The sequence below is a fragment of the Hemitrygon akajei genome, chromosome 4 (assembly GCF_048418815.1).
Source record: "Hemitrygon akajei chromosome 4, sHemAka1.3, whole genome shotgun sequence".
NCBI lineage: Eukaryota > Metazoa > Chordata > Chondrichthyes > Myliobatiformes > Dasyatidae > Hemitrygon > Hemitrygon akajei.
Genome location: NC_133127.1, coordinates 164,266,044 through 164,283,968, shown reverse-complemented (window position 1 = coordinate 164,283,968; position 17,925 = coordinate 164,266,044). Strand labels below are relative to the sequence as shown.

General features: G+C 39.5%; 1 protein-coding gene across 5 annotated transcripts in view; it reads right to left on the bottom strand.

Moving 5' to 3' along the window:
• Positions 1 to 17,925, bottom strand: part of LOC140726890 (protein furry homolog) — a 270,433-nt gene that overhangs the window by 80,153 nt on the left and 172,355 nt on the right. For all 5 annotated transcript variants that reach the window (XM_073043854.1, XM_073043855.1, XM_073043856.1 and 2 more), the window contains exons 33-37: positions 16,754 to 16,900; positions 13,354 to 13,522; positions 12,858 to 12,948; positions 10,763 to 10,848; positions 4,006 to 4,156 (exon numbers count right to left, since the gene is read on the bottom strand). In XM_073043854.1, the coding sequence (XP_072899955.1) occupies positions 4,006 to 4,156; positions 10,763 to 10,848; positions 12,858 to 12,948; positions 13,354 to 13,522; positions 16,754 to 16,900 (644 nt within the window). The remainder of the gene's footprint in view (positions 1 to 4,005; positions 4,157 to 10,762; positions 10,849 to 12,857; positions 12,949 to 13,353; positions 13,523 to 16,753; positions 16,901 to 17,925) is intronic.

Genomic DNA, 17,925 nt, shown 5'->3' with positions numbered 1-17,925 from the left:
ATTGCAACTTGTATACAAGTCTGCAGACATCAAACAGCATAATTGTGTGGTAGCTTTCTTGTATCAAATAATTTGTATATTTACATAAAAGCTGACAGAAAATGTGCAATTTTCTCAGCAGTCCGAATAAAATTGCCAAAATTATTTTACTTCACCCTTAATTCAAACACAATTTAATGTTGCTGGTGTGAACAATTGCTAGGTTTAGTGGCTCTGCTTCATCTGCTGGATAATAAAACAGAAATGCTAGCAACACTCAACTGGTTAGGTACCATCTGTGGAAAAAGAAGCAGAGTTAGAAACATCACAGCCCTTCCTCAGAAGTTGTACTTGATGTACTGGAGTGTTGCCAACAGTTTGTCTCAGAATTCCAGTAAGTGCAGTTTTTTGATTTTCATCTTTTGGATAATTGTAGTGAGTGAAATTTATTCTATGCAATGCACACTTTGAAATCAATACAATGCAACTATTCCCAAATGAGTTTCTAAAGTGTTTAAAGAGAAAGTTTCTCACTGTTTGTTTTGTGCTTGAAAAGGAATATTGAATTATATTTAAAAGTAGAATAAAAACATAAATTCTCAGTGTATCCTAGAAAGTATTCTCAGCCATACACATTTGAAAAAACACATCAGTATTTCCTATGATTGTACTTTGAGGTCATCTAGCACTTCAGTAATCCTTATTTCACAAAGAAGAACATCTATTGTTGCTTCAGATTCCATAGATTTATCAGCTATGTTTCTGTTCTTATCATATTTGAGCATTTGTCTTTTCAGTGAAATCTTCCAGGATAGCTAAAGTTTTAAAGATTACAAGAAAACTGGAAAAAACATATCTAATGGCAAAGCCAAGACTTTACACCATACTTTACACCGGATGAATATGGAAAATTTTGGGGAAGATATTAAAACAGTGATTAAGGGAAAGAAAAGTAAAAATAGATGACATAAATGTGAATTCAAATCTCCCATATAAATAATACATTGGAAAAAAATTTAAAGTTTATAGTTTATTAGAAATGATAAAATAAACTTTCTGTGGAGGTGATGGGCAGGGTGAAGGTAATGACATTTTTGAATCCATCTTCACCAGATGAAGGATGTCACACTAAAGTAGAAAGCATTAGTGGCATTCTACAGGATAAAATTAAACAGGTACTTAACAGGTTAGCAGTAGAAAAGGAACCCACACCAAGAGAAATGGATCACCTATTACAGGAGCAAATCAGGGTGGAAATTGCAGTAGCTCTAGCCATCATCTCTCATTTCATTTTAGATACATGCTTGTAAAGACTTGTTGACTTGCAGTGGACGTGGCTTTCACGGGATCTTGGCCACTTTATTCTGCATACTCTCATTTTGAGGAACAGTTTTCTTGACTGCATGGCCGATAGTCAACAACAAAGAAACCAGCAGAGTGGCACGAATACTATTATCCTGACGGAATTCTGGTTGTCACTTCACAGCCATTATTACTTTCCCAGGGTCAGCAATCCTTGTAATCTGTTATCACACAGAAGGTGGACAGATAATAGAGCAAAGCCACCCAGTCTCCTGGTGGATGACCACTCATGATCAGAATATCTCCACGAGCAGAACCCATCTCTAGGTTAATTCTAATCACGTGGCATGTGAATGACTGTGTACTTTCATTTCATTCTCCTCTGACTTTTGCACCTTTCCCCAGTCAGGGTGTGGCTAAGTTATTTGAATGCAGAAAGCCACAAAGGGAGGTGTGAGTGCAAACTTACATCTTTGGGAAATGTGAACCCAAAGACGTTCATGGAGATAAATGCATGTCAGAAGATTAGAACAACAAGGTAATTGGTTTCAGCCTGCCAATGGGCACAAACTCTTCTTGTAGCATCTTGAGCTGTAGACTATACTGTCTATTCCATGGAGTGTAGCGATACGGAGGCATTTTCTCCTTATGTCCAGCTTGTCAATGTTGCTAGCAATTATGAATATCTTCACTTACAATAAAAAAGATTGTTTTAGAAAAATTTGTTCAATATGTTTGGATTATATGCCTGACATTGCAGTGTGTTGTGACATTGTTGTGAAATATGTGACTTTACTGAATTTCAGTGAACTTTAGACTTTTAAGTCCTGAATGACAGAACAAATGGGAACAATGGGATTCTAGGATGATTAGTAAGATGACCTTTGAAGGGGCTGATTGGCTTACTCCTATCTTGTTTATTTGTGGAAGGGGAGCAATGAAGAAGGTGTGGATTGTACATATTTGAGGCTAGAGATTGCTTCCTGAACTATTTTCTCCCACTGACTTTGCAATAACTGCTTTGAAGAACCCTTTAGTTCTATGAGGATAGTGAAAACTTGTTCATGTTGCATCATGGCTGTTTGAACTATTCACATTTGCTACCATAATCATTTATATCAATTCTATGTCACAACCACGGATTCGGCAGCTCAATAGAGACAGCAATTGTGCTTGTGAATTTGCACATGCCGCTATTTATTATTTAATTGTGATAATATTTATCTCCATACTTGTCATCCTAGTGCTTATCGAGACTTGGGCTACATCCACACTAGACCGGATAATTTTGAAAACGCCGGTTTCGCGTTAAAACGATAGGTGTCCACACTATGCGTTTTTGAAAATATCTCTATCCACACGGAAACAGAGATTTCGGCGAATCTCCTCCTACTGGGTGTGCACAGGACACACCTACCGAAAACAAGTGACCTGTTTGGTGTTGAATCTCACCATAAAAATGCGCGTTTATGTAGTTACAGACTAGAAAAACTTAAAAGGACAGACATCTGTTGGCTCTCACGCAGAAGAACTTAAAACTAAAAAGAAAACAAATACTGGAGTGTACAGCAGCAACCGACAGGGAGTTCACGGACTGTATGACCCGGCTGACGACGAACATTGAAAAACTGACTAACTCTGTTGCATTAATAAAGCACGTTGTTAAATGTATAAAACATGTCTGCATCAGTGTTATCTTGTATTTTCATACAATGTTACACTAGGCTGTTACACATCTATTGTCAGCGAAGTACTTGCATAAATAGGTAAACCACCTTCATACGAGCAAGGATAGAAAACGGCAAAGTGAGCACGGTATACTTATTTATTCAGTAAGTTATGGGTCAAAGTATTTGGTGAGTACATTTCTAACTCTTCTGGCTGCAGTCTCGTTGCCGTCTGTTCTGAAATTGTTAGGTTGCGTTCAAAAAAACAATGAAATAGCATGCTGCCATCTGACAGCGTTTTCAAAAGTCTCCAGTTACTCCGTCCACACTGATCTGCCCGAGTAGCGTTTTCAAAAATATCCACCTTGGAAAGCGTTTTTGAAAAGCTCCAGTTTCAGGAGACGAAAACGCCGTTTTAGTGTGGACGGAGGGTAAAAATGAAGATAAAAAGCTTCGGTTACTGATTTATCGGGTGTAGTGTGGATGTAGCCTTGGACAGAGCACGGCAACACTTTGCTTTTGTTTTGCATCGGCCTTGCCTGAGAAATTGGACTGTGGAGTCAAATGACTCTGAAGACTTGTGGTATTCGTTTAATAATGAGATGTTCTTTTCAGCCGTAGCGTAGGCTTTGTTTCCTGTTTGAGAGTTTTAGTTAACAGCCCTGTTTGGCCTAGTGTTTATTGTTTTATTTTTCCTGTTCGCATTAAAGTTTTGTGAACTATCGTCGCGCATCAGTGTCTCTCACTCCACACTTAGGCCACATCTTAAACCACTTTGGAGAAGTGTTGGATGGCTTTAGTAATGCATGCTAGATTCAAATGATACTGTTAAAATCACTCTAGCGCTGCTAAGGCAAAACTTTACTCTGCAGCCTTAATATTGCAGTTTGGATGACATTCATGTTAATTCTTGTACTTGTTTCAGAGGGTTAATCATACATCACCATCCAGGCACTTGTTCTGTTACTACACTATCCCCCCCCCCAGAGTAGCTACATTTGTTCTATATAATTAAAATACTTTACTAGTATGGAACATTTTGAAAGCTACTCCTTACCTGTGAAGTGGCCCACGAGGTGTTATTGTTTCAGGAAGATAATCCACAAGTGGGGCCCAGCAACCCCCATTAACAGGCATTGGCAGGGGTTGTGGTGAATTAGCCTCAATAGTCTTCATCAACCAACTAGCATATGGAGGCAATGGATCACCTGAAGATCGTAGACAGAACAATACTGAGTTAATACCAGTAAGGTGTTAAAGATCTTGGTTGAAGGTAACTCCTTTTTTTAAATCAATACTTGTCATTTCAATAACATATCATACTCATATACTCAATGCACAGCTTTCTTATCACATACTTAGGACAGGTATTGCCTTTAGCATGAGTAGTTAATATGGCAAGTGCTTGCTTGTTTGAAATTAACTCATAATGGAAAATTACTTATGCTGGCCACAGGTAGTGGGCGAAGAGCTCTCAGCTTTGAATGTAAAATTTATTAACCTTTATTAAGTAAAATCTTTTACATAATTAAAATAATAAGAGGTCTCATGATAATTTTGCTTATTCTATAAAATAACAATTGTAACTCCAGTCACAAATTTGAAAATTATAGATATCTGTAAGCAATAAAAATATAGACATAAATCACACATGTGATTACTGTGCCAGTCCAACAGGCCTAATACCTTTTGCAAATCAGTAGCTGTCAACCTGCTCCTAGATGTCCTGTTATGGAATAGTCTATGAATGATGATTAGCCCTCAGACGGTGGAATCTAAGGCCCTACACCCTCATGGGCCATACTGATGGCCTTCCAAAAAATCTTTTCAACTGCCCTCATAGGTCTCTGATGATCATAACTACTAAGTAATTTGGAAGAAACCATAAAACAATAATAAACAAAAAAAACTAACCTTCACTGTTGTTTTAAAATATGTGGAGTGACCCCTTTCAAATATATGTGGTTAGACTACATACGGTAACCATGGTGTAAACCTGAGTGGCCAGATAACCAGTGAATATGACCCCTTAGATTAGGATGATCTAGAACTGCCAATGGATTGTTGTGGGTCCAGTAGTGGAGCAGGAGAGCAGATGTGTCATTACTTCTGCAGTGGCAGTGGGCAAGCTTGGAAGTTATGAATGCACTGACCTGCAGCAAGGACATAGATGGTGGTTCTCATAAGAACTGACCTCAAAAACAGGCACCACAGTAGCATAGCAGTTAGTGCAACGCTATTACAGCCGGGGGCATCGGAGCTTGGAGTTCAATTTCAGTATCATCTGTAAGGAGTAGGTATGTACTCCCTGTGGAATGCGTGGGTTTTCTCTGGGTCCTGCAGTTTCCTCCCATTGTCCAAAGATGTAAGGTAATTGGTCATTGTAAATTAACCGGTGATTAAGCTGGAGTTAAATTGGGGTTGTTGGGAGTTGCTCGATGGTGCAGCTTGAAGGGCTGGAAGAGTCTATTCCATGCTGAATCTCTAAAAAGTAATTGTGTCTCCAACACACATAATCCTGAATTATCACAGGCAACTGCTAATATCTGACAAAAATCCATAACCATATGCTCTGATTACCATGGAATCTATGGGGCTGTAGAGCTTCTGGTCAAAGAGGATTTTACTGATATTGTTGGTAAAGGACTGAGTAATACCACAATGAATGTTCAGGAAGTGGCTAGATGCAAAGGGCATTCATATCATCCACAAAGCAAATCCCTCCCCTGACCTCATTCAATGGTCACGGAAGAATTAAATACTTCATTGTAATAAAAAAAAATCTGTTCTTATAAACTTGTTAATTTAACCTTATCTAAAACATAATTGTGCTTGCTTTGTAAAATTCTACCCCAGCTACTATAAATTACTGTAGGATATAGGTGGATGGGTTATGGAATAGGTTACTGGGAAATTATTGAGTTTGTTTTCCCGCTTTGTTGTATGGAATTATGAAAGTAACGAAATTTCTTCAGGATAGTTAATCATTGACAAGCAAGCTACATTGTCAATTCCCTCTCAAATTGTCCCATTACCCCTGCAATCAGACACCACTTAGTTCCACTGATTTTCCAATGTCCTTTGGTCTTTCTCCTTTCCATCAAACTTCTACCCATTTTCACCTATCATCTTCCTGCCCCATTCAGTTGATCATCTTCATCCAATCTTTCCCTGATAATCTTTACCCCATACCTTAATCTTTTTAGCTCAATTATCTCTGCAAACCAACCCTCTCTTTACTTTCCTCAGTTTCTATACTGGCTCTTCTTTTCCAAACCTCCCTGATTTTTCACCATTCCAATCTTTCTCTGTAATTGCCCACCTTTTACTATGGTGAGAGATTGCAAAGGTAACACTGATCATGTGGTCTGTGTATGACCACGTATGCAATGCCCAAGATTACTAATTCTAATATGCACAATGCTTTCTGTCACATGTACTGTATATGACTAATCTGGTCCCAAGTTGGCCTTGGATCATGCTGATGGAGGACTTCAATGTGTGTTTTTGTGTTTTGAAGAACTTTTGTGTTTAAAAAGCCTTAAAAAACTCTCACTTGCCACGCATGCAGAACGGTCATAAAATGGAATAGATGTGAATAAGTTACCAACTTAATATCTATTTTAAAAAACTGAAGAAAACATGGAAATGGAAAATGAGTACTTGAGCATAGTGCATAACTTGTATAGACTTGTCAAACACGTAAACAAATTATGAAGAATAACTTCATAACTCAATCAGGAATTAGTGAATTATCCTCATCTGGATATTTAATTATAACCTGTTATTTCTATTCTATAACCATCTGAAGTGGAGACTTTCAAAATTGGTTCCTTGGAACATCAAAAATGAAATTTTCATATTTTCAAGTTATATTGGTTACTGCTCAATAGGAGTGGAGTTCACCTAACCATTGAAAAATAAAGCCGTTTATTCCTAACATGACAGAAATATTAGACGGCAACTGTGCAGGCGTGAATTGATTTTTTGGATTTAATGGAAGGCATGTTAATCTTTTTGTTCACAGATTCCATGTGATGAGTTTCACATACGTGTCTTGGTACCAGTGACATAGGAAGGAATAGCAAAGATGTCCTGAAAAGAGATTTTAGAGAGATAGGTAGAAAGCTGAGAAGCAGGACCTCCCGGGTAGTAATTTCTGGATGACTGTGCCACGTGCCAGTAAGGGTAGAAACGGGATGATTTGGCAGATAAATGTGTGACTGAGAAGCTGGTGCAGGGGCTTCAGATTCTTGGATCATTGGGATCTCTTCTGGGGAAGGTATGACCTATTCAAAAGTGATGTGTTGCACCTGAACCTGAGGGGGGCCAGTATTCTGACAGGCATGTTTTTTAGAGCTATTGGGAATGGTTTAAATTGAATTGGCAGGGGTGTGGGAACTGGAGTGATGGGATTCAAGATAGGATGGATGGTAAAAAAAGTAAAGATAGCATGCGTCAGACTGTCGGGAAGGGCAGGCAGATGATGGGACATAGTCACAGTCAACGGGGTGAATATCAGTACATTAGGGATGCAAAATCAAAAAGGGTAGCAAATACGGTACTCAAGGTGTTGTATCTCAATGCGCAGAGTATAAGAAATAAGGTGGATGATCTTGTTGCACTTTTACAGATTGCCAGGTATGATGTTGTGGCCATCATTGAATCATGGCTGAAGGATGGTTGTAGCTGCGAGCTGAATGTCCAAGGTTGCATGTTGCATCAGAGGGATAGGAAGGTAGGCAGAGGGGATGGTGTGGCTCTACTGGTAAAGAATGGCATCAAATCAGTAGAAAGATAGCATCAGAATCAGTAGACATAGCATCGGAAGATGTTGAATCCTTGTGGGTTGAGTTAAGAAACTGCAAGGGTAAAAGGGCCCTGTTGGCAGTTATATACAGGCCTCCCAACAGTGGCTGGGGGGTGGACCACAGATTACAACAGGAATTAGAAAAGGCGTGTCAAAAGGACGATGTTATGATAGTCATGGGAGATTTTAACATGCAGGTTGATTGGGAAAATAAGGTGGGAAATGGATTTCAAGAGAGTGAGCTTGTTGAATGCCTAAGAGATGACTTTTAGAGCAGTTTGTCATTGAGCCTACTAGGGGATCAGCTATACTGGATTGGGTGTTATGTAATGAACTGGAGGCGATTTGGGAGCTTAAGGTAAAAGAACCCTTAGGAACCAGTGATCACACTATGATTGAGTTCAACTTGAAATTTGACGGGGAGAAAGTAAAGTCTGATGTAGCAGTATTTCAGTGGAGTAAGGGAAATTACAGTGGTATGAGAGAGGAGTCGGCCAAAGTAAATTGGAAGGAGCTGCTGGCAGGGATGTCAGCAGAGCAGCAATGGCATGAGTTTCTGGGAAAAATGAGGAAGGTGCAGGATAGGTGTATTCCAAAAGTGAAGAAATACTCAAATGGTAAAATAGTACAACAGTGGCTGACAAGGGAAATCAAAGCTAATGTAAAAACAAAAAAAGAGGGCATACAACAAAGCAAAAAGTAATAGAAAGATAGAGGTTTGGCAAGTTTTTAAAAAACCTACAGAGAGCAACTAAAAGTATATAAAGGAAGAGAAGTGGGTGTAGTTACTATTACAAGAAGGAAGGTGCTCAAAAAGCTGAGAAACTTAAAAGTACATAAGTCACCCAGACCAGGGGAACTGCACCCTAGGGTTCTGAAAGAGATAGTGTTAGAGAGAGTGGCGGCACTAGAAATGATCTTTCAAAAATCACTGGACTCTGGGCATGGTGCCAGAGGACAGGAAAATTGCAAATGTCACTCCATTCTTTAAGAAAGGAGGAAGGTAGCAGAAAGGAAATTATAGACCAGTTAGCTTGACCTCAGTGGTTGGGAAGATGTTACCCAAATCAATTGGTAAGGATGAGGTGATGGAGTACTTGGTGACACAGGACAAGATAGGACAAAGTCAGCATGGTTTCTTTCAGGGAAAATCCTGCCTGACGAACCTGTTGGAATTCTTTGAGGAGATTACAAAATAGGATAGATAAAGGGGATGCAGTGGATATTATATATTTGGATACTCAGAAGGCCTTTAACAAGGTGCCACATATGAGGCTACTTACCAAGTTAAGAGCCCGTGGTATTGTAGGAAAGTTCCTAACATAGTTAGATCATTGGCTGATTGGATAAAAGCAGTGAATAGGAATAAAAGGATTCTTGTCTACTTGGCTGCCAGTGACTAGTGATGTTCCGCAGGGGTCAGTGTTGGGACTACTTCTTTTTATGTTGTAGATAAATGATTCAGATGATGAAATGGCTTTGTTGCCAATTTTGCAGATGATACTATGACTGGTATAGGGGCAGGTAGTGTTGAAGAAACAGGTAGGATGCAGAAGGACTTAGATTAGGAGAATGGGCAAGAAAGTGGCAAATGAAATATAATGCAGGAAAATGCATGGTCATGCACTTTGGTAGTAGAAATAAATGTGCAGACTATTTTCTAAAAGAGGAGAAAATCCAAAAATCTGAGACACAAAGGGACTTGGGAGTCCTTGTGCAGAACACCCTAAAGGTTAACCTGCAGGTTGAGTCAGTGGTGAGGAAGGCAAATGCCATGTTAGCATTCATTTCAAGAGGTCTAGAATATAAGAGCAGGGATGTGATGCTGAGGTGTTAAAGCCACTGGTGAGGCCTCACCTTGAATATTAGAAGAGACGTGCTGGTATTGGAGTGGGTCCAGAAGAGGTTCACAAAGATGATTCCAGGGATGAAAGGGTTATCATACGAGGAACGTTTGATGGCTCTGGGTCTGTACTTGCTGGAATTCAGAAGGATGGGGGGGGGGGGGGGGATCTCATTGAATCCTTTTGAATGTTGAACGGACTAGACATAGTAGATGTGGGAAGGATGTTTCCCATGATGGGAGAGTCTAGAACAAGAGGGCACAGCCTCAGCATAAAGGTGCATCCATCCAAAACAGAGATGCAGAGAAATTTCTTTAGGTGGTGAACTTGTGGAATTTGTTCCCACATGCAGCTGTGGAAGCCAGGTTGTTGGGTGTATTTAAGGCAGAGATTGATAGGTTCTTGATTGGACATGTCATGAAAGGTTACAGGGAGAAGGCCAGGAAATGGGGTTGAGGAGCAGGAAAAAAAGGATCAACCATGATTGAATGGTGGAGCAGACTCGATGGGCCAAATGGTCTAATTCTGCTCCTCTATCTTATGGTCTTATAATTTATTTTTACAAAATCAACCTACTGAAATGCATGCTTGATTACTGTATCAAAATCTATAGAATTCCTCAGCCTTTATTAACTCTCTAGTATCACCATGTATAATGGTCTGTCCCAAAATATATTCTTGTGTGTAAATATATAATGCAATAGTCAGGAGGGAGCATTGTCTTAAGATACATAATGATTAGCAAGCAATACTTAGATGTTTGTATTCAACCTTGACGTACAGAACACAGATTGCATTAATTAATTAAATTTGAACATTTACTTTGTACAAAATATTGCAGGAAAAGCAACCCATTTATCTCTCTGTCAATTGTAGATAACTGATGCACCATCAATAACTCTCTGAGATGTGAGGTGAGATATTGGCTTTTATTGACTGGAAGAAAGGACAAGCAGCAATTGACCACCAAGCTACATCCTGGAGACTGAGAGGCAGGGCTCAGGCCCCAATCGCCTTTCTACTGGGGTCTGTGGGAGGAGCCATGGTCAGTGGGAGGAGCCACAGGAGCAGTCAGCAGGGGGGCGTGTCCAGACAGGTATATGTAGTTCACCACAATAACATAAACTTTATTAGAAATTAAAATGAAGAATTAAACTTACCTTTCTCATCATCATAGGAGCCACCAGAGCTATTGCTGTACCTTGACTCAAGACGAGAATGTGCTCTTATTACAACATTGCTGAACCTTCAGAAAATGTCAAAATGTTATTAGAAGCACTCTCCGAAGGAAAAGTTATGTTTTATTATATAATAAGAAAATTCCAGTTTTCATTGAATTAAATGAGATGGCATGGTTGCATAGTGGTTAGTATAACACTATTACAGTGACAGTGACTCAATTCAATTCTGCAGCTGTCTAGAAGGTATTAGAACATTCTCCCTGTGACTGCGTGGGTTTCCTTGGGGTGCTTTCGTTTACTCCCACATACCAAAAACATATGGGTTAGTAGGTTAATTGGTTACATGAGTGTGATTGGGTGACATGTGCTCTTTGGGCTGCAAGGACCGATTAATGTGCAGTATCTCTAAATAAATACTGCTTATGATCTTAGTTTGGGAATCTCTGTTTTTTTTCTGCTTCTTCACTCAATACTGGAACATCTGGACAGCAAAGGTGCAAACATCAGGATGTTCTTTATCAACTACAACTCAGCATTCAATACTATCATACCCTCAGAACTAATTAGTAAGCTTTAGGACTTTGGCCTCAATACCTCCTTGTGCAATTGGATCCTCGATTTCCTCACCTGCAGACTACTGTCAATTTAGGCTGGCAATAACATCTCTTCCACAATCTCCATCAGCACAGGTACACCAGAAGGCTGTGTGCTTAACCCCCTGCCCTACTTGCATTAGACCTATGACTGCGAGGCTAAGCACAGATCCAAGTTTACTGACAACACTACTGTCATTGGGTGAATCAGAAGTGGTGATGAATTAGCATATAGGAGGGAAGCTGAAAATCTGGCTGTGTGGTGCTACAACAACAATCTCTCACTCAATGTCAGCAAGACCAAGGAGTTGATTATTGACCTCAGGAGGAGGAAACCGAGGTCCATGAGCCAGTTCTCATTGGAGAATCAGAGGTAGAGAGAGTCAGCAACTTTAAGTTCCTCAGTGTTATCATTTCAGAGGATCTGTCCTGGGCCCAACATATAAATGTAATTACAAAGAAAGCATGTCAGCATCTCTACTTCCTTAGAAGTTTGCAAAGATTTCGTATGACATCTAAATGGCATCTAGATGTGCAGTATCTCTAAATAAATGTGTGGTGGAGAATATATTGACCTGTTGCATCACAACCTAGTATTGAAACCCCAATGCCTTTGAATGGAAAATCCTACAAAAAGTAGAGGATACAACACAGTCTATCACGGATAAATCCCTCCCCACCATTGAGCACATCTACACAGAGCAATGGTGCAGGAAAACAGCATCCATCATCAAACCAGGCCATGCTCTCTTCTTGCTGCTGCCATCAGGACCCACACCAGCAGGTTCAGGAACAGTTATTACCCCTCAACCATTAAGCTCTTGAACCTGTGGGGATAACTTCACTCAATCTCACTTGTCCCATTATCGAAATGTTCCCACAACCTATGGACTCACTTTCAAGAACTCTTTATCTCATGTTCTCAATCTTTATTGCTTACTTTATTATTATCTCTTTTTTTCTTTTGTATTTTCACAGTTTGTTGTCTTTTGCACATTGGTTGTCCATCCTATTGGGTGCGATTTATCATTAATTTTATTATGTTTCTTGGACTTACTAAGTATGCCTACAAGAAATCGAATCTCAGGGTTGTATATAGTGACATATATGTACTGCATTTGACAATATATTTACTTTTAACTTTTTCCTGTTCCGGGGCGGCAACTGATGGTATGATATAGCTAATACGAAGTTGCCTATTCAGTACAATATATAACATTAGGAACTGAAACTATATTTTATAGAAGTTAGCACCAAGAATTCTTTACATCCATGTCACACACCCTTTCCAATTAATACACTGAACAAGCTTCAACTAGAACCTTAACTCTGGATATAACATTTAGTTTGTCTATTATATATATTGCAGAGCACATTTCCTGAATGTAAAGCTATTCTGGTATATATTCATTAGTTAGATGAATCTTAACAAAGAAACTCTATACTCCAACAATTAGCATTGAGTAAGATATCTTACAAACCTCTCATCGGTTTCTTTCATCACCCGTCCCTCATCTATTTCTGGGAAGCTTTCTTGTCCAGCAACAAGTGTGTTGGTGCTAGATGTGGTTCCTGCAACAAAAAAAATCACAACAATAACATACATGTTTAAGAATCTAGCAAGATTACACTGATTCATATTAGATTTGCTGATGGATTTGTTAAAATTTCGGTATTTAAAATAGCACATCTTAAGCAAATATTCAAGACAACATTTCCAAAAATAATGTTGGATTCTAAACATAAATCAGCAACCAAAATGTTTAACTCTTCAGAAGTGGTGAGATGAGAGCAACAGCCACATGGAGCAAATGACAGATTAGGCTTTAAAGTCTCTGGAGTAATGCTTGAACACAAAACCTTCCCATCTGAAGGTCGAAACATTATCTATGAGCAATGTTTGATGTATGACTTCAAATACAGTCAGCCTCTTTCCAAGACATTGAAGTACACAAAAATCTATTTTAAAAAACTCACCTGATGCAGCCGTGGAAGCCTTGTTACTAGCAGCAAAGCGATAGAAGGGTGGATTATCACAGTGCAAGACAACAGGATTCACAGGATCTGTCTGTTGCATCTCAAACAACAATTCATCCATTGTCTGAATAGTGTTGTTACGACACAGGAAGATTACTACTTTCTTTATCTGAAATATAATGGATTCATATTCATTAAAGAAACAATAACTTTTAAGCCTCGTATTACATAGTAAAATTCTGATTACATTTTTATTGATTTGTAAGGACAGCATGGACACCAACTCAAGGCAGACTTGATGATCAAATCTGAAATGGAGTCACAATTGTCAATGAAAGAGGAAGTATACATTTATGGATGGATGGGTAGGGGTTGGATTGTTGGGGGGGGGGTGGTGGGAGGATACTTAAGAGGACTGAGTAAGTGAAAAGTATTCAGCAACACACACAAAATGCTGGAGGAACTCAGTAAGTCAAGCAGCATTTGTAGAAGGGAATAAACAGTCGAAGTTTCAGACCAAGGCCCTTCATCAGGATTGGAAAGGGAAAGGGATAAGTCAGAATAAGATAGCGAAAAGGGAAAAATTGCAAGCTGACAGCCGATGGGTGACAGCAGATGAGAGGTAGGTTGGAAGGATGAAGTAAAAGGCTGGTAGGGGATGGGTGGAAGAGATAAATGGCAGAAGAAGAAGAAATCACAAACAAGAGAAAATCTGCAGAGCAACACATACAAAATGCTGGAGGAACTCAACAGGCCAGGCAGCATCTACGGAAAGGAGTACAGTTGATGTTTTGGGCCAAAACCCTTCAGCAGGAGTGGAGAAAAAAAAGATGAGGAGTTAGAGTAAGAAGGTGGGGGGAGGGGAGGAAGAAACACAAGGTGATAGGTGAAATCAGTGGGGGGGGGGAAGGATGAAGTAAAGAACTAGGAAGTGGATTGGTGAGAGAGATACAGGGCTGCAGAAGGGGGAATCTGCTAGGAGAGGACCGAAGGCCATGGAGGAAAGGAGGAGGAGCACCAGAGGGAGGTGATGAGCAGGTAAGGAGATAGGGTGAGAGAGGAAAAATGGGAATGGGGAATGGTGAAGGAGGGTGTGTGGGCATTACTGCAAGTTCAAGAAATTGATGCTCATGCCATTAGGTTGGAGGCTACCCAGTTGGAATATAAGATGTTATAAGATGTTCCTCTAACCTGAGTGTGACCTCACTGCAACAGTAAAAGAGGCCATGGACTGACATGTCTGACTGGGAATGGGAAGTGGAATTAAAATGGGTGGCCACTGGGAGATCCCACTTTTCCCAGTCCTTGTCAGGTCTCACTGATATACAGGAGGCCACACCGGGAGCACTGGCCACAGTAGATGACCCCAACAGACTCACAGGTGAAGTGTCACCTCACCTGGAAGGACTGTTAGGAGCCCTGAATACACATGACTGAGGAGGTGAAGGGCAGGTCAAGATTCCACAGCTGAGTGGGGTAGGAGGAGTGGACGAAGAAGTCTTTGGAGATGGCAGAAGTAGTGAAAAATGATGTGCTGAATATGGCGGCTCATGGACTGGTAGGTAAGGACAAGGGGAACTACCTCCCTGTTGTGATGGGACAAATGCAGGAAATGGAGGAGATGGGGTGGGGTAAGAGCAGAATCAATGGTGGTGGAAAGGAATCCCCAATTCTTTGAAAACAAGAGGATACCTAGATGTTCTAGAATGTAAAGCCTCAACCTGAGAACAGATGTGGTGGAGACAGATGAAATGAAAGAGGCAAAAGCATTTTATTCCCATCCCATCTCCCCACCCGTCATATAAAACAGTGATAAAAAAAACTGGATTCTGATTCAGAAATGAAGTACAAGAGACTGCAGAACCAGTCTTCAGAAAATAAAACCTGTTCATAATTTAACTTCAACTGATACTAAGACTGTGGAAAACAGCCATTGGGTGTAGGACATTCTGATTCTGTACCCCGACAATGATGAATGTTTATGTTAATTGGTGGTAATTGGAAACTTCAGGAGGAAAAACCTTCAGGAAAGGCATCTTCTGCATTAGCACATTGTTAAAGGTGAATGCCTGTCACTTAATGCACAGTTTAGGACATTACTGTTTTTTCACTTAATATTCTCCCTAGCTGTATATGCAAGGAGCCATTCATCAACACTATAACAAAAGAGGTATATTTAGGTGTCTTGAGTTTGTGCTTAAAAGTTCTTGGACTGGCTATTAGTAATTGAATATTTAAGCTGGTTTGGCTAGTTGGATGTGCTACTATTGAAAATGTGCAAATCTGCAAAGTTATCTATTTGTATTTAAAATGTTAAAGTTAAGTTGTTGTTTATAACCACTGAAACTGTAGTTAATTGTTTCCCATTATCTTTGTGTTTTTAAAAGTATATAACATTGTGTCAGGAGATTCTTGGAAAGATCCGTTCTGTTCAATAAAGAGTTTTATATTTCCCAGTTACTACACTTTTGTGTGGCGTAGTTTACTCTGTCACAACAGGAGGTACCTAGTTGCCACTTGTAGAGACACCAGCTAAAAATCCAAACCCAAGGCTTACCTCACTCTCAGTAGCATCAAGAATCAACATTTATACATATGTCAGCCTTAGGAAACAATCTAAGCGAATAGTTCTATGGACTGTGGACCAGGAGATCTTGATATGTTCTCAGAAGGATACTCTGACCTAAACACTAAGGATCACATTTGGCCAAGAAATTCAGTAGACGCCAAGTCTCCATTTCTGACACTTGATATGTCTGGCAAACCTGACATAATAGTTCAAGCTTATTGAAAGTCTGTGTTGGGTTTCACCAATGTACTACTTCAATGGTGATTGAAAGAAAACCCCGCTCTTTGAAAAAAAGAATATATCTCAGATGTTCTAGAATGGAAAATCTTATTGTGAGAACAGATGTGGCAGGGGTGGAAGAACTAAGAACAGGTAATATGCTATTTTTTCAAGTGACAGGGTGGAAGAGGTATAGTCAAGATAACTGTGAGAGTCAGTAGGTTTGTAAAACATGATAGCCTGTTTCCAGAGATGGAGACAGAGAGGTGTCAGAGATGGACCAAGTAAATTCGATAGCAGGGTGTAAACTGGAGGCAAAGTTGATGAAATTGAGAAGCTCAGCAGGTGTTCAGGAAGCAGCACAAATGTAGCTGTCAATGAAGCACAGAAAGAGCCGATGAAAAGGTCTGGGAAGTGTAGAGGGTGGAAGGGTCAGAGGAAAGAGGAGGGCTGGGGTATTCAGTGGAAATTAGGTGAAAGGGTAGGCTCAGAGAATGTCCAAAATCCAAAATTAATTCATTATTGTTGGCAAAGATATTATTTGCTATTCAGCAATTAAATAGAATGCCTAATTGTTTAGGTAGATATATCTTGCTGGTTATAGCTACTCACATACAGGAGAAGAGGTGTGTCACTGCTAACTCCACAAAGACTGATCAAAAATTGCAGGGCAATCCTGAGATTATTGCTCCATTTTTCATTGTCTACTAGTGCATTCCAGGCATTTTCCATCTCTGATCCAGGAACCTCATCTCCGTACTTAAAAATGAAACAAACAAAAAGATAAGTTTGTTGTGAGGAAACTGCTGAAGGTCATCAAATGACATTTAATTTTTTTTCCTCCCAATTTGATTACCATAACTGTTCATAACAATGTAACACCTTGCAAAATTAACTTTTCCGTTCTGAAAGAGACTTAAGAAACGTAGACAGATAAAACACAATTTCTGATGCATATGTACCAAAGTTACAGTAGTAGAGTAGAGGTGTTGCAAGAGTTCTCATAAAAAAAACTCAATGAGAGGAGATGATTATGGAGACTTTAAATATTCTTATTTAATTTAAAGCAATAACAGAAAACTGTGGAAATATTTTAGCATCTTAAGTTTTTTGATTCAATCTTCATCTTTTGTAAAGTAAAATTGAACAGTGTGTAAAATAGACAACTTACAAAAACCTGCCAGTTTTCTATCAGATAAGTTAGATCATAATGTCCTGAGGCACCTGGTAGAAGTTTTCAAAATCATGAATGGTTTTAAAGGAAGAAATAACAACAAAATTGATGCACCATCAATAACTCTCAGAGACATGAAGCGAAAGATAGGCTTTTATTAGCTGGAAGAAAGCACTGTCAGCAGCAAGAGACCATCACACAACATCCTGGAGACTGAGGGAGGAGCAGTGCCTCCAATCGCCTTTATACAGGGGTCTGTGGGAGGAGCCACAGGAGCAGTCAGCAGGGGGGCGTGTCCAGACAGGTATATGTAGTTCACCACAAAAATGCAGGATTACTACTAAAAATCATGAAAAATTTCAAAGTTAGGATCCTACACGGGACAACGCCAATAACAACCAATACAATAGCAACCAACAAGTTGCAAGATAATAATGCAAACAGCCATGAGCAATCAATGAATAACAGAACAGTCACATGCAGAACTGTCAGTTTATGAACAGATTCAAATATTATCAACAGAAGAAGGATAGCAGGAAAGGCCATTTAATGGATATTGTACAGAGACAGTTAGGGCAAAATTTTGTTGAGAAACTGGATAGTTACAGGA